Below are 27,247 nucleotides of genomic sequence, written 5' to 3' on the forward strand. Positions count from 1 at the left end.
AATGTTAAAATTTAAAACATATTTTTTGGGGGGAAAAAAAGAAAAGCAAAAAAATAGTTAAAATGACTCTGATCTTTCCAGAACATACTTTTTGAAAAAGCCCAAAACCCCAAAACAAAAATGAAAAACTGAAAAACCAAAACTAAAACAAAAACTTGCCTTCTTTTGAGTGTAAAGGGAGTTTCTAAAATCGTCATATAACTGCACTGCTGCATTGTAATTGCATTCTTTAGAAACTGTTAAAACATCTCTTAACCTCACATGTTATTTAATAACCTGAAAACACAAATATAGTGATTTTGGTTGCACTGTACACATACGGCTGACACATAGTGCCCTTCAAAGGAGACAAGCAGACAAGCAGATGACTCAAGCCAGGTTTCAGCCTAAACAGAATAAAAACAAGCAAACTATAAAGCTTATGCATGCCTTGCCCCAAAACATTCAGAGGCAATTTACTTTAAGCAATGTGCTCACAAAATTTATGTACATTTTATGGAAAGACTCGTGTTATCTTTCATTGCATTAAATGCTTTAAATAGAATTTCATGATCTCCTGTGTGTATTTCAACTTCCTTTCTTTTCATCTTAAACACAGGCATGGTTACCTAATGGGGCTGGAAATAGAATCTGGGTCCCTTGCCATTACAGTTCCAATGATTGTGCCCACTTCAATATCTTCGTGAACCTCAAACAGATAGGAGGATCTGCTGAAAACGGGGGGTTCATCCACATCTTCTATAGAGATTTTCACAATTGTTGTATCTTTAAATGGTCCCAGGTAATAAAAACGTGGATCCACGTGGGTGTTTTCTGCTTCAACCTTCAGAGTGTAAAGTCTCCGGCTCTCATAGTCAAGTGGCTGTATAAAGAAATAAAGCAACAAATGAGAGTGAGGGAAATGGGATGATATAATCCCTCCAAGTTACAGTATGATTTTTAAATCCTGGTTGAGTTCCGTCACATTGCTGGTTAATTATAAATAATAAAATGTAACACAAATAATAATATAATCTTTACATATCTTTTAGGATTCAACTTCTACTTTTTCTATATTCAATATGTAGTACTTTGGAACACAGGAAAATGAGGTTTTTAACGTTGGAAAAATTGGGATAGATATTAAAACCTGTCATAAGGCAGTGACTTGTTACAAAAAATGGGCTGGTGGATTGTGGATGTGTTTGTGTGTTCATGTGTGTGTGCGGAGATGTGGGCTATTGCTAAATCTTTCTAAACAAATCATTCAGTTATCCTTTTAAGTTTATGTGTGATATTTCCATTCAGTGTAATGGGCTTAAGGTACTATACAAACTTTATGAAATTTGGAAGAATAATATAAAACTTTCAGTAGTTATATGAAGCATTCAAGATAAAGAAAACTTTATGCAACAAGAAAAAAGAAAAAAATTCATAGCAATTTGGTAATTAGGTTACTTTATGAAACAGAAAGCAGGCCTTAAATATCGATTAGTTTAACTATCACAAGTATAAAATCAAGTCCCTCACTTCTCACCTGCTCTAAAAGGAATGCTTTAACAGATAAAAGACACTGTTGATTTGGATTCCTTCAATCTTCTTTTTTATTGGGAGAAGCATCAGGTTCTATTTGGATTACTATTACTACATGATCATGAAAAACAACAAGAAAGCTGCCTTCCTGTTTTCTGGCCACTGTTCCTTTAATAGCAAACGGTTGTGGACCTCGTGTCTTGCAATGGAACCTCAGGACAGTTTATTATTACCCAGTGCCTTAGTAGTTACTTTATGCATGACATTTCATTAGGACCTAAATTTTAATGTGCTTTATTTTTTTCTCTTAATAATGGTACTGACTCTACAATAAAAAAACTGGTTACCTTTAAATCGTATCACTGAGCATATGTTAGCTGATAAATTTAATTTATATGGCAGAAGGGGAAATGTGAACAATTAAATTATGTTTCAATCCATGCTGTCTCTTTTTATTAGCAACTCTAATTATTGCTTCATACTTCTGGATAGATGGCATGTTACTTTTTATGCCTCCAACTGTGTTGATATATTGCCATTATTAGCTATTAACATTTTTTTAAAAAAACAATGTTATTATGGTACGCTTTTATTAACATGGCTCAGAAAAATAATCACACATATATTAACTTGCCTTTTAAATTTCGTAAAATCTCAGGTTTCGTGTTTCAATCAACAAAAACATGTGGTCAAAATTCCAAGGAGCTTTTTGTCTTTATGTGCCTCTTACCTGAACACAATATAAATTCCACTTGAACTTAAGAGTGATGTTTCTTAATGGATAATGTGCAAGTGAAAAGTACACAATAAAATATCTACTCTCTAAACACAGAGATGCTTATTTATACTGACTGTGCACCTTTTTCACAGTTATGATGCCTTCCTGTGTGTCCTTCTCAGTTATGATGTCAAACATATCAGTCCCATCACCATCAATAATTCGGTATTCTACTTCAGCATTTTTCCCAGTGTCAGCATCGGTTGCTTTTACACTTCCAATGGCTGTGCCGACTGGGGAGGATTCAAGAACTCGAAGATGAATAGTGTCTGTAAAGGATAAAGGAAAACACACACACACACACACACACACACACAAAAACAAACAAACAAACAAAAAACAGAGAGAGATGGATAGAGATTTCTCAATAGAATATTCAAAAGTAAAATGTGTATGAAGGAATATTATAAATCTATTATAAATCTTAACCTCCGCATTAGATGTTTACTATTGCTATGTTGAATACACATAATATGGATAACATTAAATTAGGTCTAGGAACAGCAAAAGCAGAACTTTGGGGGCTAAGTTCAGTACCAACCTCTAATAGTATCTGGAATTCTGATTTTAAAAATAAGCATGTTGTCTTTTTTCACTTGTATAGATTGGCTTTGAGTGCAGATATGTACCTGTGTATGTTTATACAATCATGACAAACCACAGGATATACACTGAATATTTTTCTTTAATTGTTTTTACTATGTTATATTTAGTGACTTACTACTGTTGCGGCCCAGAAAACAATACTCCAAAGTGAAGGCATCGTAGGCAGCCTTAAAAGCAAAGTTTTCCTCTGACCTTTTCCTCCCCTCTTGTTTCTCAGCTTCATTCTCCCCTGAGGCAAGCCACAGAAACTAGAATCCCCCAGTGGTCACAGATACACTCTAATCTTATCCCCTGCCTTTCTGTCCTGGAGCTGGCCATAAAGAAAAGACCTGCCTTGTCTGACTGTAGGTTATAAGACCTCCATTCCAGAAAGGGTACTGCCCCACACCCTGTGAGCATGAATGCTACACAGAGGCTGAGAAGAATCTGAACAAACAGGCTTTGCTGGGTTTCCCCACTCAGTCTATGAGCATTAGGTCATACTTTTCCTGTCCAATCACATGTCTACATGGCTGTGCCTGCCTCCTAGAACCAATACATAAAAATAGACAGTATTCTCTATATTTTGGGGTCTTCATTATGAAGGCTCCTATGTCATGTAAAACTATGATATCATAAAGTTTGTTATACCTTTTATTCATATGAATCAGTGTTTATCAGGTGATTTTTCAGAGAACCTTCAGGGGGTGAAAAGAGATAACTTCCCTTGGTCCCTGCACTGCTTTTACTCATTTCGGCTGCAGGGAAGAACATTATAAGATTTCCTGAAATCAGCCATTATGGGTAGGAATCCTATTTCTATTTGTGACAGCAGAAAACAGGGATAGTCTATGGGAGAAATATAAAAATGCCCTTCACAGTGTCAGAGTAAAGACACTAAATTCTGACAAACTCCCCTTCATTCCAGAGCAAAACAAGAATTTATCTTAGCCCTTGGTGTACCTAGATGTGCTTCCAGCATGAACAACCTCTACTGCTAATGAGATTTATGTTTTAGCATCTGACCATAAACTACATTGTTCTGAAGGATTAATTGACCTGAAGAGCACTTCTGATTATAGCATCTTCTTGCTCATAAATCTTAAGTAATTCTCCTTAATATACGTAATAAAGTCCAGACCTCTTAGCTAGTCATGATCTTGCCCAAGTATATCTTTCCTATGTATTTTGCTTTCAGGCACTTCCATGAAAGATATGCACCAACCAGGACTTTTCAAAGTTTTCTAGTCAAAACTTAATTTCCTACATCACCCTATATATTTTTCTCATGCAATTTCCCTCACATAAAATTTCTTCCCCTTTAATCTTACACAATCATAATGCAGTTTAGCGAATCTTAGAAAATGGCACTGTTAAGGGCTGAGTGTTTTGTGGACTACACCAAGCCAAGGAGAGAGGTCTCAGAAGAGATGAGTCTGCCAACATCTTTTTCTCTCAATTCTGGCTTCTAGAACTGTGAAAAAATAAATTTCAGTTGTTGAAGGCACCCAGTCTGTGGGACTTTATTGTGGCAATCCTAACAAACGAATACAGGCATATACATCCATTCAGTTTTAAAAGTCATTTTCTAAGAGACATCATTAAAACTCAGTTTCTGTCACATTCCATTTGGTCTCTTAGCCTTATTTTTCTACATTTTCTCTCTAACTATTTCTGGTAACACACTACTGAAAGCAACTCTCAACTCATTCCTTGGCTACTGTATTATTGGCTCTTTGCCTTTGCTGTTTCTTCTCATTGGCACACCTGCCTCCTGGATATTTCAACAGCTCCCTTGTTCACTTCCATCAGGTGCCTGCTCCACTGTGGCCTCCTTAGAAGCTTTCATCAATAACCTAACTGAAAATAACCTTACTGAAAATAGCACTCCCAATCACTCTTTCTACCACTTGCCGTTGCTTGGCATTATATTATCTACTGATTTATTTGTATGTACCATGAGAATGTAATACTAAACAGGCACTTTGAATTTTTTTATCATTATATTCCTATTAGGTCTCTTTGAGCACAGTGGGCACTACAGAATAATTTGTATATTGGATAAATTCTTTCTAAGTTGAACATTGGACAGAAGCTTCCTAACTAGTCTACCAGGTCCTATGCTTGGCCAAATCCAGTTGATTCTTCAATAGTCTCAGTCTGCACTGCAGCCATATTACCCCATTTGAAAACATTAATCCTATCAATAAGTACTCAGAGCTTCAAAACTCTTTGATTGCTCCCATTGTTCTTAAGGCACAATAAAAGATCCATAGGCTGGCCCCCTCCATAATTTAGCTTCTCTGTCCTGTCATCCTCTCCACTGATTAATACTCTTCAGTAACATTGGTCTTCTTTAGGTTTTTTTCAACATGCATTTCTCACCTCAATTAAATACATTTTTTTTTTCCTGAAGTATTTTCTACACAACTTTTTGCCTGGCAACTGTATGCTCTTCCTTTTGATACCCAAGTGTATCTACCTCACCATGATTCTACTTTAGAACATCATCAATTCTAACCTGCTTACTGCAAGATATTTTAAAAAAAATTTAATCTTATAGAAGTGACATCTTAATAAATTGATTTATTACACTGGAGCAAAAGTGGCTTTTCTAAAATATAAAAATGATATCAATACCTCACTGACAGCACTTATTGTTGATATTAAGAGCTTAGTTTCTTCATTTGGTCTATTAAGTCTTATAAAATCTGGCTTCTGCTAAAATCTTCAGTATCATTATGACCTAGTCTCAAATCTAAAGCCTATATAAAATGCGGCCACTCTAATTTTTTTTCAATTAATGATCAGTTAACTAGACAAAAAATTATAAACGTATGATTTAAAAAATACAAAAAATTGGATGATTTGATTGATATGTATATAACACTTGCATGCACCACCTGGAGATCACAAGATTCTTTTTTTGAAGCGGGTGTAAAGCATCACGAAGCATTTAATCTAATCTGATCAAGTGCTAAGTAATGAGGCAAGTTGGAAAAAATTTTAATAAACCAGTATCTCCTAAATTCTCTGACCATGCTTCAATTAAGTTAGAGGTTAATACAAATAAAGTAACCCCAATCTTTATATTCTTGAAAAACTTTAAAGAAAAAAATTAAAAATAACTTTTACATGGTTCAAATAAGTTAACAACTTTGGGGACTAAAAATACCCCAACACATGAAATACCTACAACTGAAGAAGTAATGAAAAATTAAGACATGTGCTGCCGAGAACATGATACTGCACAGAGAAGATAATTTATAACTTAATGTACTTAAATACAAAGAAAGACAAGCTCAAATCAATGAGCTAAACATTAAACAGAAGAAACTGGAACAGAAAACATAATAACCTCATAGCCAAAGAAATGGAAGAAGGCAATAAAGACAACAACAGAAATAAATTAAGTTGGAAATAAATATACAAAAAAGAGCATAGGAATGGCAAAAGCTATTTTTTAGAGAGCTCACGATAAACATGTATCTGGCAAAACTGCTTATGAAAAGGGGAGAAAAGGCAGACAGTATTAAGAATTTAACAAAAAAAGGAACATAATTGCAGGTCATATGGAGATTGTGAAGGTTAGAGTATACTATGAACACTTACAAGTCAATAAAATTGAATGTTTAAGTGTAGTGGCAAATTCCTAAAAATAACTAAAAATATACCAAAGCCTACTAGAGAGGAAGTAAAGCATGATTTAAAATAGGCTACCCTTCCAAACACAGACAACTCAAATAGTTTCAAAGAACATTCATTGGAACAGAAAATTCCAGTCTTATGCAAAGTCTTTCCATTATATGAAATCTGTATAAGCCTGATGCAAAAACCATTCAGAAAGAGTCCAGCAGCCAAACAGCATGGGTCACAATTCAGGCTCTACCACACTTAAAGGTAGAACATTTAGTACGTCCACTTTTTATTTTTAATTCACAATCACATATATAATGTTTAGTTTATGGCAAACACTATTCTAACCACTTTACTATTTACTAAATTCTTGACTTCATTCAAATTTCACCATCTTTTCCATTAATGTCATTCTTTTCCGGAGATCTCACTTGCATATCATTGTCATGGTTCCTTTCTCTCCTTCAACCCATGAAAGTTCTTCAGTCTTTCTTTGTTTCCCATGACCTTGAAACTTTGAAGAATGCTGGTCAAGTTACTTTGCAGACAGTCTTTCAGTTGGTGTCTGCCTGATATTTTCTTATGATTAAGTTAAGGTTAATCACTTTTGTCAAAGATATCACAGAAATATATATTAGTATATATTAGTATGGAATCAAGAATATTTATTTTATTCTGTCCTATAATTCAAGAATATGGTTTTAAAATTTTTTGTGCAAATTCTTTCATATTTGGCCATTGGATGATGCTGCAGGTTGGCTCTAGTGCCTTTTCAGCATGCCTCCATCATTCTTTCAGAGTACTCCCTTAATTCTTGGCATCACAAAATTTTCCAAGTTCATCTAATATTTTCCCTGCCCAAAGTCTGAAATCAACCAGGTTTTCAAGTAGTTTTGATTTCTTCCACTGGAGAAAGAGCCATAATTTTTAACATAGTGCAGTATTCAAAAAATCAAAGAAAATGTAACTCTTCCTTTACAACATGTAAATATGCCAAAAAGCCCAAAGGAAGGTAACTACCTATATTTGAAATAAGAAATCTAATTATACCATTAATATAAAAATTTAAATGCAGTAAATTATTGTCCTTTAACACATTCATTGATATTTGTTTGAGAAATCAAATATCTATATCCTTTGAAAAACGTTGAGTGCTATGATACCAGTATTTAAGACTTTTTAGCATAAGAGAGAATCCTGTAAAATAATAGAATAAAAGCATTTAAACAGAAACACTATGACATTAGAATTAGAATTGATTATGCATGTCTGTATTTATAAATTAATATTTAACCAGATAAGTGCAAATTAAGGCCATGATATGATTCCATTTTACACCTACTAAATTAACAAAAGTTAAGTGTGACAAAACCAGTGTTAAAAGTATGTGTTTTATAGCAGCTACTACACAGAGCTCCTGGGAGTTAAATTTGTCACAATGGCTTTGGGAAATGTATTCGTTTCTAGGGCTGCTATAACAAAGTACCAAAAACTAGGTGGCGTATAAAAACAAAAGGTATTGTTTCTGATTCTGGAGGCTAGAAGTCTAACAAGGCTATGCTTTTGTTCGCTATTCTAGGAGAGAATCCTTCCTTGACTCTTCTAGCCTCTGGAGTTTGCTGGTAATCCTTGGTGTTTCTTGGCTTGTGTAGATGCATTACTCCAATTACATGGCTGTCTTCTCATTGTGCATTTACATCATCTTCTCTGTGTGCATGTCTGTCTCTGTGTTGTAAATGCTCTTTTCATAAGGACAACAGTCATATTAGATTAGAGCCTTAATTCTAATGACCTCATTTTAACTTGATTTTCTCTGTAAGGACTCTATTTCCAAATAAGGTCACATTCTGAGGTACTGGGAGTTAGGACTTTAGCATACATATTTTTCTAGAGAACACAATTCAACCTATAACAGGAAACATTATGGTATTATATATTGTGAATTTAAATATTAGCATAACTGATATCCAGCAATATGGATAAGGAGAACAGTTCCAGAAATGTCATATGGAATTACTGTTTGTAAAATTAAAATTAAAAAAAAAAGGAAGCAAATCCAAATACCAAACAGCATGAGGACAGATAAATAATCATTACATAATTATATTGCCCAACATAATACAAAAATGAAAATTGTGAGCTATAGTTAAGTGAAAGAATATGGGTGAATCTTGAATACATAATATTAAGTGGAAAAGGCAAGTTTCAGAAAATTATACACAGTGTGATACTAGTTTTATAAACTTTAAACAGCAAGAACTCAACAATATTTTGTGTAGGGATACATAAATACTATATAAATATGTCTATATTTATATGTAGTCTCATTCTATATTTAGTCTCTCTCTATATATGTATATAGACAGATAGATATTCACACATACACACATACCCCTCTCTCTTTCTATATATATAGAAACTATATCTGATAGCTATGGAAGAGCCTCAGCTATCAGATACTATCAGACAATAGTTAACTCTGGACTACCTGACTAAAGAGAATAATACATGTGCATGCAAAGTATTTTTAAAGTTATTGTGATGCCTTAAATTGGTGCTACTTATATTCTTTTGTATTAAGTAAATACTACATGAAAATTTAAAACAAACAAACACATATACATCATAAATACCTATCAAATAGAGAATTTCCTTTAAAATGTTGGTAGTGTTCCTGACACTTAACAAAAGCAAACATAGATCTACTATTTAGAATTCATTGTCATGTCTCACAAAATTAACTGATTATAAATTTCAAGTAAATAAATAAATAAATAAATAAATAAATAAATAACAAAGGGAAATATGACTATCAACAGGAAATCAAAAACAAACAAACAAACAAAAAAACAACCAAACAAAAAGAAACACCCTCTAGCTGAATCAGATCAACAAAATGGCTAATGTTAGAATCATCAGATGCAGAATACTACACACACACACACACACACACACACACACTCACACACACACACACATTCAATGTGTTTAAAGAACTAAAAGTTGTCATAAAAGTGTGACTATGAAATGTGGTGGGCACATTTGATATAAAACCAAATACAAATAACTGGATATTAAATATAACCATTGAACGTAAAAAAATAAAAGATGGGTTTAACAGAAGATTAATATCATCCAACAAGAGAATTAGTGAGACGGATGATGAATGGAAGAAAATACACATGTTTAAAACTAAGATGTAATTACAAGTGTTAAAAATAGAAAGGACATGGATCAAAATGTCAATGGACCTTTTGACAGCAACCTCTAATCCTAGAAAATTATTTAACAATGTCATCAAAATGTAATGATAAAATTATTTTGAACCTTGAATGCACACTCTAGCTACCAATATTAATCAAGTTGTGATAACTCAATGTAGATAGTTTTGGATTCAGCAAAGTCCCTTTGGATATTTTTAAGGAAGCTGACGAAGAATGTATTCCAGAAAAATAAAGGGCTAAATCAAGATATGGGAATACATATGATCCAAAAAGTATGTATCTAAGGCAAGAAAGAGGAAGAAAAAAAAAAATGTCTGAGATGGCAGATTTTTAGGACAATACAGATTAGCCAACTCCTGTTGGCACAAGAATACTAAGGGCACTAGGATTGAAAATTTGGATCTGTTAAACTGAAACTAAATGCTTCAGGGCTGCTCACTAATATATTCAGAACTGTACACACAGCACATCAAAAGCACGAACCTGTAGTATCTTGGAAGATATAACTTTGCTAAAAAAGATTGCTAATATTCAACCATTTGAAATTATTATAGGCAAAATGAGATGTCTGCCTTTTTCTTTCTGACCTTTAAGAGCTAAGGTATTGTAGTGGATTGAATTATGTCCCCGCATATTTCCCTGAAGCTTGAATTATGTCCCCCCTATTTTATGTATTAGAAACTTAACTTGTGTCCCCCAAGTTTTATGTATTAGGAACATGGCCCTCACTGTGACTGTTAAGAGGGTGGTAATTGTAAGGTGGAACCTTGAAGAGGTGATTGAATTGTAGGACTTTGCAGTAGTGAATGGGTTAAAAATGGTGGTCAGCACTGTGGTTCTGAGAGCTTTAAAAGAAGAGGAGAGTCTCTCCTTCTCTCTCTCTCTCTCTCTCTGCTCTCTCTGCTTCCACCATCTTGCAATGTGAGACCCCTGGGTCACTGTTGCTGCCACCAGATGGACTTTGGACTTCCCAGCCTCAGAAACTGTAAGCAATAAAATTAATTTTCTTTATAAATTACTCAGTTCCAAGTATTTTGTTATAAACAACACAATGGACTAATACAGAAAATTGGTACCAGAGAAGTGGGGTGTTGCTTGTAACAGATACTTGAAAATGTGGAAGTGGCTTTGGAACTGGGTGTTAGGCAAAGGTTGGAGGAGTTTGGAGGACTCAGAACAGAAAGAGATGAGGGAGTTTGGAATGTCTTAGAGACTGGTTACGTGGTGGCGAGCAGAATGCTGATAGAAATATGGACTGTAAAGATCATTCTAAGGAGGTCTCATAGAAATCAGAAGGAGTTTATTGGAAACTGGGGCAAAGCTCACACTTGCTGTGAACTGGAAAGGAACTAGGCTGCATTGTATCCATGCCCTAGGACTTTATGGAAGTTGACTTAGAAGTTGTGAACCAGAGCATTTAGTGGAAGAAAATTCTAAGCAAAACATTCAGGAAGCTGAATGGCTATTTGCAGGAGCCTACTCTAAGTTATGGCAGCAAAGGCATAACATAAAGCCAGAATTTAAAAGGGAGGCAGAGCATAAAAGTTTAGAAAATGTGCAGCATGGCTATGTGGTAGAGAAGCAGAGAGCATGTAATGACACAGCCCAGCGAGCCTTAGCTAAGAAGATTAGTGCAAAAGAAAGGAAGTGTCAGGAGAAGGAGGAAAAGGCCCTGAAGGCACTACAGAAGCCTCTGGGGCCAACCCTTCCATTTCAGGCCCAAAGACCTAGGGAGACAGAATGGTTTTGGGGAACAGGCCTGAGGTGCCCTTCACATGCTTGCTGCCCAGGGCCGCCTTCTTATGCTGCACCCCATACCAACACCCCAGCTGCTTTGGCTGCTCCAGCCATGGCTAAATTGGCTCCAGGTGTGGCTGGGCCTGCAGCTTTGGAAAATACAAGCCGCAAGCCTTGGCAGAGTCCACATGGTGTTAGGTCTTAAAGCTCACAGAATGCCAGAGCTGGGAAGGCTTGGGAGCCTCTGTCGTGATTTCAAAGGATATATGGAAAAGGCTGGAGGCCCAGGAAAAGATCTGTCACAGGTACGGATTCACTGCAGACAACCTTCACTAGAGCAATGCTGAGCAGAAATGTGGGGTCAGAGTTGCAGCAAAAAAACCCCAACAGCACCAGGCCTAGTGGAGCTGTAGAGTGGGACCGCCATGGAGACCCCAGACCTGTGGAGCTACCAGAGCACAATGCCAGATTGAGAGAGCTGAAGTGTGGCCTGTGACCAGGAAAGCCATAGATGAGCAGAGCTGCCCAAGAACTTGGGGACCCAACTCCCGCACCAGGTTACGGAGGACATAAAACATGTAGTCAAGGTACATGATTCGCCAGCTTTGAGATTTAATGCCTGACCTGCTGGGTTTTGGACTTGTTTGGGACCTGTTACCCCTTTCTTTGGCCTATTTCTCTCTTTCGGAATAGGAATACGTACCCTATGTTGTCCTACCATTGTATCTTGGAAGTAGATAACTTGTATTGATTTCACAGACAGGACTTTGAACTTTGGACTTTTGAGCTGAAACAAGTTAAGACTTTGGGGATAAAATGAATGTATTTGCATGTGAAAAGGACACAAGTTTTGGCGGGCCAGAGGTGGAATTTAGTGGATTGAATTATGTCCCCCTAAAACACCCTGAAGTTTGAATTGTGTCCCCCAAGTTTTATGTATTAGAAACTTAACTTGTGTCCCCCAAGTTTTATGTATTAGGAACATAGCCCCCACTGTGACTGTTAAGAGGGTGGGAAATCCTATTATGCTAATTGAAAGGTGGAGCCTTGAAGAGGTGATTGAATTGTAGGACTTTGCAGTAGTAAATGGATTAAAACTGGTGGTCAGCACTGTGGTTCTGAGGACTTTAAAAGAAGAGGAGAGTCTGTCTTTATCTCTCTCTCTGCTCTCTCTGCCTCCACCATCTTGCAATGTGAGATCCCTGAGTCACTGTTGCCACCATCAGATGGACTTTGGATTTCCCAGCCTTAGAAACTGTAAGCAATAAAATTAATTTTCTTTATAAATGACTCAGTTCCAAGTATTTTGTTATAAGCAACACAAATCAACTAATAAAGGTATGCTGTATTATGAATTTTGATGCAAAACACCAAAATTTTGCACAGTTAATAGCATAGTATCTTGAAAATTCCACTTTAAAAGTCAGTTTTTGTTTTTAGCTCCCACCAGTAAGTGAGAACATGTGGTATTTCTCTTAAATAATCTATAAATTCACACACACACACACACGCACGCACACACACACACACACACACACACACAAAACGGGGGGGGGAAGAAGATATAACAACCACAATTACTTGAAGTTGATACAACAAGCAAACAGAAAGGACATTGTTGGGGGGGGGGAAGGAGAAGGGAGGGAGGCTTTGGTGATGGGGAGCAATAATCAGCCACAATGTATATCAACAAAATAAAATTAAAAAAAAAAAAAAAAGTCAGTTTTTGGTTGAGACAATAAAAAAAAAACTAAAATATATTAGGGCTGCAGTGAGAGTGCTCTTGGGACAGAAAGAGAGGTAGACTTACAGAGGTGGCTATAAAAGAAACTTCATAACATAGTATTTCTATTTGCAAAGACAACTAAAAAAGAAAACTGGAAAAAATAACATAATTATATTTGGGGAAGAATCGATTGGGGTATAATTGAGCTCCATTTTCATCAATCATGAAAAGAAGATAATGTATAAAATATCTCAATAAATAACAAGAAGATATTATTTAGAGAATTGTAGCTTAACCCTAGGTGGACTAAAAAGAGTTACAATTTAAAATTGTTTTCTTGGAGAATTAGATCTAGGGGTGAGGATGAGTGGAAAGGGTGGCTTATTTTACACATCAATTTATATATTTTAAATATGTGTGCACTTAACACTTTAGTGAAACATATTTTCAAAAAAAAAAAAAACTTCCTGATGATAATAGAAATAATCTGATTATAGTAAAACGTTGCTAGATCATAGAATCTTCTCCTAACACACACACACACACACACACACACACACACACACACACACACACACACACACACACACACACACACACACACAGAGAGAACAAAGGAAAAAAAAACTTTGTTTAATTAATTTTGCTGTCACAGATTTCACTGTGAGTATTATCTCAGGGAATTTGTTCTCCCAGTTTTTATTTTTAGCTTGGACTTCTTTGAGATTGATTTGTATTCAAAGGCTCATGCTTAGATTCTGAAAATCTGTCTGCTTTGAATTTGCCATTATATGTCTGGTCAAGTATCCAATATTATTTATCACTTTATTTTATTTCTTGATTGTGTAGAGACAATATTCTTTATGAGGTGTATTTCATTTTGATGAGTTAATGTTATTCATGTTAATTTTTAGTACCTTCTGTGACTTAAACAGAAAAGTGATCATGCTCCATTGGTTCACATTACAATGAGCGTGAATTTTGTAACTTTATTGAGGATATAACTATATTGATGCTCTATCAGTTCTCTTTCACGGTAACGTGTCAAGAGGGATGTATGTAGAGAAAGAGAGAGATTAAGTAGGTGAGCTATGTGTGCATATACCCACATACATATTTGTATTTTTTCCTAAAGCATACACACACAAATGTATATTTATTTTTCCCTGAAACAAAAGTAGATTGTGTGGCAACTTTGGTAATTAATTCATTCAACACAATTTTATTCAACGCCCTACATATATGTTTTTTCTCTGGCATTATGTTTATGCTCAGAAATAATTTTTAGGACAACATTTATTGGGTCTTTTTCAAAATTGAAAAGGACATTTCTATATTTTAAATGTATGAAAGAGCAATGCATTTCCACTTTTTAATTTATTTTCCAAGACTAGCCTGTTGAATATGAGTATCCTAGTTTGTCAAGCAAAGTGAAATTCCTTTAATGGAGAGCCAGCATGTTCTTTCTCCAAAGGTGTTTACCATGTAGGGTGAGCAGCAGGAGGGGAAATAGAAAGGAGGCATAGATTGTTATGCATACACTCATAAAGGCAAAGGAGTGCCTGTCACCCATCTTAAGTTTCATTTCTCCTTAAAGGCATTTATTTGCATGCTCCTTATTTTTTATCTTACAGTTGATGAAGCTTTAATTATGTGGTATGCTTTTCTATCAACTCCAATTTATAGATGTTTTAAATTCGTTCCCAGGTGCCAGATTGAATCATCTGCTTCTCTTTTAATGTTTATGGCAGATAAATATTTCTTCCTGGTGAGTATGTTCTTAGTTTGGTAATTCACTTAAGCATAAAGGCATGAATGTGAGGAGGAGAGAGGTAATTGCCATATCTGTATCACATTCAGAAAGCTGCATTAAGCAAATAAAAATCTAGAAGGTAATATTGCAAAGAATGCTTCCTAAGGACAGAGCAAAAAATACTTACTCAAGTAAGTTCATTTTCAAACTGTTATTGACAAACACACACAAAATCTGAATTGACTTTCTTAAAGATTTCAAACAATTTTGATGTATTTCAAGACTGATTTTTCAGGTCACTTATCTACCAAAAATTTGATCAATAGGACCTTTGCACTTGAACATTAAAAGCATTGCAGATTTGTCTACTATAATTAGAAATAATTGACAGCTCAATGTGAGTAAGAGACTTTGGAGAAAAGATTTAAGACAGGGGAAGTAAGAGATGTGTCAGAATGGCTGCCTTAAGAACAATAAAAGAGAGTAGAAATAAACTGAGAGGCAACAAGAGAAAACGACTTACCTCCAGGGTTTTAGTTTAGCAACAAATAGCTCCCTGCTTTGGTTGATAAAAAAAACCAATAAGGTTCAAAGAGATATAATTTGTGTTTATCTTTTGTTCCCTACCCTTGTTGCTATTCAACATTGACATGAGAACTCTCTACGTTTTTAGACTTGGAATAAAAAAGCACCACTATATGAATCACCAAAATAATTTAACATTAGTTTAATTTTGTATTTGCTTTGTGTGTAATCTTATTGTAACATCTCTATGCTGCATAATAATCTCAAACACTACTTGCTTTAAGAAAAACAACACAATTATGCACGTTTATAAACCATTCCATTGTATAATGTTTGAAAGATGTTTTTTAATGAGCTTAACAGGAAGAAATTAAAAACAAGATAAAGCTCCTTGGAGGGAACTGCAGAGTAGTTAAGGAAATTATGCATTGCTAAATGGGCATTTAGGAGAAAGCAGAGGAGAGCTGAAAGTCACACCAGAGACTGACGAACTACTGAGGCTTTGGAATTGAAGACTCTCACTAGAGGAAAGAGAGAAACCCAAATCTGTGAGCGCTGGAGACATGATCACCAACTTAGCTTTGGGCATTTAAGTTAAATTAGAGCAAAACGAGATGCTGCTTGATGTTTTTGTTTCCTGTTCATACCTTTGAGGAAAGCAACATGAAAATCCCCAGAGCGTAGGGAATCCATCTTGATACATTTCTCTGAAATTGTCTCTAAGTTAATTGGCATCAATACATACAAATCATTGCAATGTGTAGAAACATACAAAAATTGTATACGATTGGGGGAGGTTAAGATAAATGTTAAATTAGTTATTCATAAATATAGTACATTGTAACAGCTACTCTGTCTCTTTACAATGCATCTGCCTGAAATCATATGTGTACTAAAAACTCTGTAGCCTAATTGTGTCTAAACATGTTTGCATTGCTAATTTGATAGCTATACTTCTATTTCTATATCTACCCACAGGTATTATTCAAGTTGTTTGAGACTGCACCGTCATAAAGAGGGACTTTGAATTCCATTGTGCAAAATGCCAAGTAGTTTAGTTTGAGGCAACTATCCACTGGAATAACTGGAGCATTCCAAGTGGGTTTCTGTATAATTTCCATGTACACAATCTCTCTGAGAGAATTATATATTTCATCACACAGGCAAAATGTATATTTCCTGAGGTTCTGTCACTCTAATCATTTAACCTACTAAGATTTTATGTTTCATTTACATGTCGTGTTTGCAGCTCAGATGGACATGTTTCACTAGCCACTAGATACTTAACAATCCACTCTCTTTCTGCAGACATCTCAATCGAAAATGTTGAAATGGAATTATAATCCTTTTCTCACTCTTCAAAAAAACACTTCTGGTAGAAAGCTCGAAAGTATCTTTTTTATCAATCCTCCTACCTTTTATTCCTCAAACCTTTTATCGACCTAGTCACTAAATCCTATAGTAAGACCATTCTCTTAAATATACCTCAAATTCCTCCTCTCCTCAGCATTAGTTCAGACTCTTGTTACCTCTTGCTCTTCTTTTCCAAGCTCGTGGCTACCAGAATTAGTCAAAATGAAGAACTGTGCCTGGTGCTCTCCGGAAAAATGATTCTTTAGATAATACATGCAGCATTTCATCTTTGAATCTAATCCTCGTCATGATGCTAATACTGCCTCATCTCTCACAATCTCATCTCTCACAATCCCTGCTTCGAACCCCGGGATCCAGCCACACCAAGTGACACACGTTTCACTGAACGCAGGCTTCGTTCATTCGGTTCTCCCCACAGAAATGCCCTTCCCCTCAGTGCCTCTTATTTTTGTGCCTGGAAAAATTTTTATTTATTTTAGAAGTGGTTTTAAATAATTTTCTCTTTCCTGATCTCCTTACATCTGAAAGAGTTTATTATTTTATGATTTAGGCTTTAATTGACAACTATAGCACAAATCTTATTGCAGTTCTCTCCAATTATGTGTGTACACATGTTTATGTATACATATGTATATGCATGCATATATACTTACATTTATACATATGTACACCAAACCTATAGAGGTATATATACAAAGGTAAGCAAGAAAAAGAGGGAGAGAGACAATGAGTATAATAGAAACTACAGTGTAACAAAATATATGTGTGTCTGTGTGTGTGTTCGAGTTTGTGTGAGAGAGACCGTGAGAGAGTGTTTGTGTCTGTATATGTATCAAAGTGTAAATCGTTAGTGGATGTATTCTGCATCTTATTTTTCTTAATCTTAAGATTATTCTTTATTATTTCTTAGCATAGTTCTTGGCACACAGTAGGACTTCAGTCAATGTCTAATAAATCAATACATGCTTTGATAGCATTATTTTTTGTAATTCTTATAATCTATAGGCATCAGGACCATGAGGAAAAATCTTACAAATGTTTGGAGGTATTTTGGTAGTCACAGTAAAAATCACACTTTATCTAGCCAATATAAATTGCAGATCAGTGCTTTGAATATAAGTATATTCATTTTTTTCTAGATAATAAAAAAGGGAAAAAGAGACACTTTTTAATTTCATTTTCCTCTTTCTCATGCTAAAGCATCTTCCTTGGGGCATACCTGACAGTTGCTCTAGTTGAAAAGTGCTTGATAATTTAAAAATATGCAAATCAGCCTGGGGCCTACATTACCTTGGGATCCCCAGTAGAGGAGAGGTTGACTCTATTTACAAAGCGAAAATCAGCACTTATTAAATCAAATCTCCCTTGTATCAGGCCGGGATTATGGTAGTCTCATAGCTCACTGAATGTACGTGTCTTAAATCCCTATGTATATCATATAGACATTTCCTTGAAAGACCTTGTCTCATGTAAACTTGTTTACCTGCCCAAGCAGTGTAAGGATCTCCAAAAAGGGGTCAGTCGTGTTTGGTCCTTAGATATCACAAAAGTACCAACCAATAGTGGTATGATTTTCCTGTCTTTGTATAAAAATGCATGGACATTTTAAGAATTCAGTGTGCCATGCCTGAAGTTGGTTTTATCATCTCTGTGCAAGTAGTGAATCATGGAATTAACTACAAGTAGAATGCATCAAGCAAGAGAGAGTTTTTAATGTATCAATTTCTTTGTTGTTGTAGTGCTCAGAAGCACAGACTTTAAGCCAAATAACCTGGTTCCCTAATCTTCCTCTTATTTCCTGGCTGTAGAATCAAGAACAAGTGACATAACTTTACATGTTTTATTTTCTTTAATAAGATGGGGTAGGTAATTATATTATTTACCTCATACAGATGTTGTGAAAATTAAATGAGTTAATATTTGTGTCATACTTTATTGTATTTAGTACAATGCCTGTTATTACCATTGCTTTTATACTGCTGATCTATTTTATTTAATTTAGGCAAACCTGATAATTCATATATAAGTAATTTAATGAGCTAAAGTCAGTAGCCAATCAAGGATATTCAAATGAAACAAACAAACAAGAATTCATAGATATAAAATCTATTTCAGGTTCTGAGTGATTGTAAAATTTTTTAGTATTTCTTCTGAATTGGCTGTAGTTATGAATAATTTTAGAGATAATTTGATGAAAGTAATAAAGAAATGATATTGAAATGCTTAGGAAGTAAGTGCTTTGTTAGGTTTATGTGCATTCCCAAATGTCTCCTATCACATATAATTTATATTAATAAAAACTTTCCTATAAGTCAGAAATTTTGTATTAATATTTAGAACTAACATTAACCAAATGGTGAAGAATAACTGATTTTTGTTACTATTCTCAGTAATCCATGGGAAAAAAATATAACAGACAGCAATAAATTCACTCTTTTGAGTGCATTTGGGATAGATCTTGATTCTTACATAATAAATATCATATCAAATTCTCATTAATTTGATATTGTTTATGTATATGCATAATATCCTACATACAATTAAGGGACTCATTCAATAATACGATCATCTTTTGCTTGTTGTTTATAAGTTGTTTTTTCTTCTCATACGTCTCAGCTAGGCTGACATTATATAATTTTGCATGTTATTGGTCCCTGACTTCCACTTGTCAACCTAAGCTGTGTGCAAAGATACCTGAGAGTCAGTGTGAAGTATATAGAGCATGGTTCTGTGAGAGCTGGGTTTCTCAGGACCCCACACCGATGGTTGAGGAGGTTGTGAAAATACTCTGCTCTCTTTGTCTTTTGTCTCACTGATGGGATGTATGGGAAAGCACCTACATGTGAATAAAGAGCTGTGGCCTTTTCAAAGTACATGCTAAGGTTTGTGGTTCATTTACGAGCTGGGATCTTTTGCCTGAGCCTCAGAACTTAGTTCCCTTCCTTCTGGAATCCTACTGGTATCCCGCCCCCTATAGTTCTTTCAAGAAGGAGAGCCAAGTCCTAGGCACCAACTGGCTGGCTAGGAACCTGACCACCTGCCGACTTGCTTTTGCAAAACCTTTTGCTCTAGGCTTGGACCTTCCTTTCTGGTGTCTCTTGTTGTGTTCTCTGCAGCTATAAGGCAAGGATACTGGGGCTAGTCTGGTCTCTCTAGTTTAGATATCCCTTAATGAGTTGACATTTCATTCAGTCCACACTCTGGACTGGACGAAAATCAATATTGTAACATTTTCTCAGGGATTCTTTTTTTAATAAAAAGATCATTTGGAAAGAAATTCTGTTGTCCCATTTGTTTTTGCCAAGTCCTGTAATGATTCCATTATTTAATCTTTTCATGGACCTTTCAGTTATTTAAATTCAGTTATTAAATATTGATTACATTTTATCAATATAATGATTCCAGTTTATTTAATCTTTTCACGGACCTTTTCCATGATCTATGTTTTTATGATTTTACATAATTCTAGGATTTTCTGTGTTTTTATGATTTAGAAAAAGGAAGGAAATGAGATAAACAGGACCAAAAATATTCAAGTGGGAATACTGGATGGTAGATTCAAGGTATGGAAGTATATCTTTTTTCTAACAGCACAATGAAATGTAGCAAAATTCAAGGCCCACTGAATGTTTGCCTGGTTAGGAAGCAGGAACATTTGCTCTGGAGTCTTCATTAACAGAAGTGTTAACTGGAACACACTAGGTAAGTGCATTCGTTTTGTTATGTTTCTCCTGGTTACAGATCTCTCTCCAGGTTTAAGGTGCTTTTATTTCATCTTTGTTGGCCATAAAAGAATGGCAGCAAGACATCAGAGCAAAGAAAACACTAAGATTAGAAACATGAAACAGTTCACGAGAAGGAAAAGGGGAGGGAAAAATCCGTATGTACTGAGAACCTGTTTTATGTTAATTACTACTGAAGACATTTTATTTAAGTGACCTTATTTCTTAATTATAACACTGCTAGAGATAGGTACTGTATATGTAGGAACTGAGGTCCTGGGAAGCTAAATTGCCAAATATTATGCATTTTCAGTGTTTGAAATTACTTATGCCTCCTTACAGAAGTCTTCTCTATTCATCCTTTCCAAAATAGTACACCTGTCCTTTTCTAGCTGCCTTACGTTTTATGTTTCTTCACAGCACTTACCAACCCACCAGACATCATACTATACATTCATTTGTTTATTACTTTATTGCCTACATCTTCATCCAGGAGCTCAGCTCCTTTCTTGGCCACTGTAGCCCTAACTCCTGGTTACAGCCTGGGATATATTAGGCTTTCAAAAATTATCTACTGCCCCACCCTTAACCTAGGACTTTTCTTTAACTGCTATAGTACATTTCTTTTCTATTTTATTTTCTTGTTCATCTCAGTACTTAAAATACAGGCATTATTTCTTGGGTGTTCTTTCTGCCTTTGTTTTATTCTTCTAGCTTCTTTCCAAAGGATTTCTACTAAACCAACTGGGAAAGAGCATCCACAATTACCCCCCATTATGTAAATTCCAATAGCTCCTCTCTGGTACTCATTTTATCAAACTTCTTCAAAGCAATTGTCACGTTCACCCTATCCATCCCTTGTTATAGTTATTTATTTATTATTTATTTATTTATTTTAGCTTTTCCAAATTATAAAAATATATAAAAAATTAAAAGTACAGATAAGCAAACATTAAAACCATCTATTATTTCACCACCTAGAGATAATCCTCTCCATCACTTTGAAGTACGTCCTTTATCATTTTTCCTGCACATAGTTTGCTCTTTCATAAACTGGTAGCTCTGCTAATATCCAACTTCATAATTTCTTCTTCTCTTCCTGTGCTTATGGCTTATAGTAGTTTTAAGAAAGGATTTAAGTGAAGAGATAAGTTCTCTAAAAAAGCCTCCCCTATAAAGGATGTACTCATCCTACCATCCCTCATATTTGGATAAGTGCTTTTCTCTGTATGCCCATTGCAATCTGTGCATAGTTCCTTTATTGCATTGATTATTTTGGATTAAAATATTCTCTTCCCTCCTAGGCAATAAGCCACTCATGATAAAGAATTAAGACATTAATTTTCATGTGCTTAATTGCAAACACAGTGCCTGCTGCTGGAAGGTAAGCGATAGATTTTTTCTTTACTTATTCCTTTAAAAATTAGATTAAATCAGTTGATATAACCCAGGATTCTCAAATAATTGCAACAGAAATATAATTTTGTGAGAGAAAAATGCAATTTAATAAATAGAGTGAAAGAGCAGGTAATATTTTTGGATATCAGTTTTAAGATGCACTGCTAACCTAATCCATTGTCTCCCTTTTAGAATCATACTAATGTACATAGCTTTATTTGTGTCCACATATTTATTCTTTTCTAAAAGCACAACACCTTGCTGACAACTTAAATCAAGCACAAAGTTATGAGTTTGGTAATACCAATAATAATTTGTGATTACCAGTGTTCCTGTGAATGTAGAACTCCCTAAACTCATCTCCTGCCAACCACTTCATTGTTTGTCATGTTCCATTCACGTGAGCCTTAAGTTGTTGACGTACCCCATTTAGTTTCCAACCTCAGGGTTTCGCATATGCTGCTTCCTTGCTTAGAGATGTCTCCCTCTTTGTATAGCTGGGTCTATTCTGTATTGCAGTGTTCAAATAAACTATCACCTCTTAAATAAGACCTTTCATTACCCTTCCTTCCATCCCCATCCCAAAATCCTTATGGAATTGTCTTACAAGTTACTCTTTATTTTTTCCAGGACTAAACCAGAATCTTGCAAGTATACAATGTTTTGGGTTTTTATTTATTTTTTTAAATTTTTTTAACTTATGCATGGTTTGCTTCCCCTGTTTTAATGAAAGGTGATAAGAATCCAAATCTGGGCTTTTTTTGACAAACATCATGTACCTGTTTTCTAAAATAGTATATTATGTAAGTGTGTTCTTAATAAATATGTTTATATAAATGAATATGTGAAAATTTCTCATCTTACCCGTTACTGACATATTGGGCCAGATAATTCTTTGGACACTATTGACATATTGGGTTCGATCACTCCTATTCATTTGAATTGTAAGAATGCTTAGCAGTATCCTTAGCTTCCACCCATTAGATACCAGTAGTATTCACCAGTTGACATAAGCAAAAATGTCTCAAGACATTGCCAAATGTTGTCTGGGGCAAAACTCCCTGATCGAGAACCACTGTTATAAATTCACATAATAAAATAAATGAAAGAATGAAGCAGGACATCTGAGTTGTCATTTGTCCCTATCCATTCCAAATGACTGAAATTTTTGGTGCAGCATACCAGGAATTATTGAATTTGGATCAGCCAACTTGCAGGGAAGTTTAAGTTCTTACCCTACTTTTATAATGTTGAATAATAATAGTAATCTAATAGAGTAGAACTAGCACAAAGCAACATTATTGAACACATAAGTATACTAAGTGCCAGCCACTGAGTCAGTGCTCCATAGATGTTAAATTATTTAGTCTTACATTATTTAATGAAGTATACACTGTTATCCAGTATTCCTGATGACACTGAAAAATACAGAGGTCAGGAATACAAGATGTTTTAGTAAGACTGCCATTCCATACACAGTGATATTAAATACAAGTTTGATTTTTTTGTAAGGTTCTCTCTACACAGCCTTTTCTGGTGGAGTCCTTACAATTTGTCAAATTAGATTTTTTACTGAAAAAATTTACCCTTAGGTTAGGATCCTCTTTATTAAATTCTAAGTAGAAATAAACAGATTTATTGTAAAATGATAACATAGTGTGTTTTCCAATAAAACATTATTTCCTTTTGCTAAATGAAAGAAATAGTTCTTAAATTACAGTTATAGATGCAAAGGATACATATTGTATTAGTCTTTTTATGTTGCTTGTAACAAAATACCCGAAACTGGGTGATTTATAAAGAAAACTGAATTTATTTGCTTACAGTTTCTGAGGCTGGAAAGTCCAAAGTCTATCTGGTCATGGCGACAGCAACCCAGGGGTCTCACATTGCAAGATGGTAGGAAGCAGAGGGAGCAGAAAGACAAACTCTCCTCTTTTAAAGCCCTCAGAACCAGGCCCATGACCACCATCTTTAATCCATTCACTACTGCACAGTCCTACAATCCAAGCACCTCTTCAAGGCTCCACCTTTCAATTACCATAATAGGATTTCCCACCCTCTTAACAGTCACAGAGGGGGCTAAGTTTCTAATACATAAAAGTTGGGGGACACAATTCAAGCTTTAGTTAGTTTTAGGGAGAAATAATTCAATCCACTACACATATGAAGAAGTTTTGAAATCATAGGTCCTCCTATTTCTGACTGAAATATCCCTGACATATTTAACTTATCTTTTCATAACAGTGAATTCATCAACATATACACATTTTGGTTTTTTTAATATATGTGCTGCCGAAGCGAGCACGATTTTGTTCTTTTTAAAAAACATTTTCAATGTGTTTTAAGTTAAATGATTGGCAACTGCTTTTTTTTTTTTTTTTTCCTCTTTTTCTTTTTCTTCTCTAAGTCTTTTGCCCCACAGAATGACCATTAAAGGGCACTTACTCTGGGGGAAGCGAGGTGGATTGTCATTGACATCTGTCAGCGTGATGTTCACCGTGGTGGTCCCCGATAAGCCTCCCATCTGGCCACCCATGTCCTTGGCCTGGATGACTACTTGATATTGCTCCCTGTTTTCTCTGTTCATGTTTGGTAAAGCAGTCCTGATGATACCTTGAGAAAATAAAGAAACTGTAGTTATCCTCTTTAAATTCCCAGTTATTATTTGATTAAACCCAAAAGTAGTATTTTTAAACTAGTGACTTTTTGAAAGACAAAATATGTTTTTGCTATTATTATCGTCTAGAAATTGTGTGTGATTCTGTGTAAATACTTTACAATTTGTGTTGTTTTTCTATTTCCTAGCAATACCATATGTGCCATAGAGTGATCTAAATCCATATGTGAAAACATCAAAACAGTTATATTTCCATTAGCTCATGCAATCATTTAACTTTGAGTTCTGAAATCTTCAAGTGTGGCAACATTGCTCTTCCATGAGTGTTAATGTCAAGGTTTTCTTCTTGTTCTCCCATCTTTTTTTCTACTTATAAATGTCACGAAATGATTAAATTAGCAGACATCATTATTCCTGACCTGTTTCAGGCTCCACAGAGAAATAGGGCTGCCCTTGAAGTATGCTGTAAATGACTCTGGCGCTGTTCCCATATGAAGGGTCATCGGCATCTGTAGCTGTGACTTGCACCACAGAAGTACCTGAAGTATCCAAATTCAGCTTAGTTCTGCACAGTACCAGAAGGAGGAGCAAAAGTACTGGTTTTCATTGAAGACTTGAATGATTTTTGGCTTTAATAATGACCTCTTAAAGAAACTTTTATATATAATTTGGATGAACATCATATACATATAGTGTTATCACAGGGAAACTCCAAGTTCAACATAGTATTTAGACAACAGGTATATTTTAATGCATGCAGTAGTTAATGCTACAGTGTATCAGAATATAATAAATGGGATCATTTTACAAATGCTCAGGTTTGATATTTAAATTCATTTTCACATAATAGATTTGTTTCTTGTAAAGGGCATATCTAATCACAAAGGAGTAAGTATGTTCTTCTTTCCCCCTCTCCACTAATTAACTCTAAAAATAATTAACATCTGCTCTAGAATACAATTTTATGAATAGATTAAATTCTAAATTTAGAATCAATCCAAGATGATCCCAAGTTCCATGAACTACTAAAATCTATTTAACAAAGTTCAAGATAATTAAAAAGGCTTTATAGTAAGGTGATTGCCAAAAGTCCATGGGATTTAGCAAAGTAAATATTAAATAATAATCCCAGAACAATGCTTTTAAGAAAGGCAGAGTTTAAAAATTTGCTATTACAACTGTTACAGGTAAAAAACAAAACAAAAAACACCAGAATTGTTTCGTCAGTTTAAACAACTTTGTACACATTTAAGAAGTGACTACTCCTCTAATAAATCTGAATATATATCTCTAAAAATGTTATCAGTGTTTGCTGATGCTTTTAATTTCCTATCATTTAATTTTATTTATTTAATCATTTTAATTGACATTGTAATTACACATGCTTTGGGGGCACAATCTTGTGTTTCGATGCATGTACATGTTGTACAATGATTGGGTAAGGGTAGTTAATGTAACTATCACCTTATCCATTTATAACTTCTTTGTGGTCAAAAAACTCAAAAGCCTAAACTTAACTGTTAACCACAGAACACCCTTCAACAGAACACCAAAACTCATTTTCTATTTAATAAAAGAAACTAAAGCAGTCTTATTTTCTTTTGCCTATAAATACACCTCCCATTTGTTTACATTAAAAAGGAAAATTACATTTTCTTGAATACTATAGTTTTATTTTTTTCATGCTTTCTGTCTTACAGGTTCAATAATCTAATTTTGTAATCCATAGAAAATATAAAATGCATTAATATTATTGGTTTCTTTTAGTTATTGTTTCCCCAATAAAAAATTAAATATGTACTCATGCTAGGGAATAAAAGATGATTTAAATTAATTGGCCATAATATTAAAAGAATTTCTTGATAATTATTTTTTACACTTTTTCAATATTCTTGTAAATGCTATAAATGAACTTACCTACAACAGACATTTCAGGAACACTAGCTGTATAAATTTCTTCTGGAAACGTTGGCTCATTGTCATTGATATCATGGATTTTGATCACAAACTCAGATTCTGGTTCCACTGGCCTCAAAGTTCTTCTGTTAATAGCTTGCGCACGTAGAGTATAAAAGGCCTTTTCCTCCCTGTCAATTCTTCTTGTGGCATGAATATCACCTGTTTTTTCATCAATAATAAAAAGAGTACCAGCTCCATCTCCAGATAAAATATATTTGAGTGATCCATCGCCTTTATCTTGGTCTGAATGAAGCTAGGGGAAATGAAAAAAGAAAAGGTACATAATGCTGAACGAATTCATAAAAAGTCCATCAAATCCTATCACTGAAGAGTGGGGTCAGTTGTCTTAGTTCTTGAAATGAGAGTTGAATAACTTTGATCACACTCATTTATGCACTTTAAAAACTAGGAATAGCCTTTTACATATCAGTGTGATTTTTATTCTAAATGGAAAAAAATAATACAAATAAACCAAGCTCCCCTCTTGGCTTTGCTTGGTAAATAACCATTTTCACAGGCAAATAAATCCTGATAAAGACCTAGGCCATCAGTCTTGATATGTTGATGTAAACATTTCTCTCTCATCTCTTTCTGCAAATGAAAAATTCTTTTACTTTCTTATTGTTCAGGAAATCAATCTCCTATATAATTTTTAGTTCAGATTTATTTTGGGAAATTAGCAGGAAAAGTTGTAGCAC

General features: G+C 34.7%; 1 protein-coding gene across 2 annotated transcripts in view; it reads right to left on the bottom strand.

The window, feature by feature from the left end:
- LOC134369529 (cadherin-10) overlaps positions 1 to 27,247 on the bottom strand; it is a 140,427-nt gene that overhangs the window by 42,016 nt on the left and 71,164 nt on the right. For both annotated transcript variants that reach the window (XM_063086006.1, XM_063086007.1), the window contains 5 exons: positions 26,508 to 26,802; positions 25,010 to 25,129; positions 24,419 to 24,586; positions 2,372 to 2,559; positions 609 to 862 (listed from right to left, as the gene is read on the bottom strand). In XM_063086006.1, coding sequence (XP_062942076.1) covers positions 609 to 862; positions 2,372 to 2,559; positions 24,419 to 24,586; positions 25,010 to 25,129; positions 26,508 to 26,802 — 1,025 coding nt within the window. The remainder of the gene's footprint in view (positions 1 to 608; positions 863 to 2,371; positions 2,560 to 24,418; positions 24,587 to 25,009; positions 25,130 to 26,507; positions 26,803 to 27,247) is intronic.

This window comes from Cynocephalus volans, chromosome 2 (genome assembly GCF_027409185.1).
Source record: "Cynocephalus volans isolate mCynVol1 chromosome 2, mCynVol1.pri, whole genome shotgun sequence".
Lineage (NCBI taxonomy): Eukaryota > Metazoa > Chordata > Mammalia > Dermoptera > Cynocephalidae > Cynocephalus > Cynocephalus volans.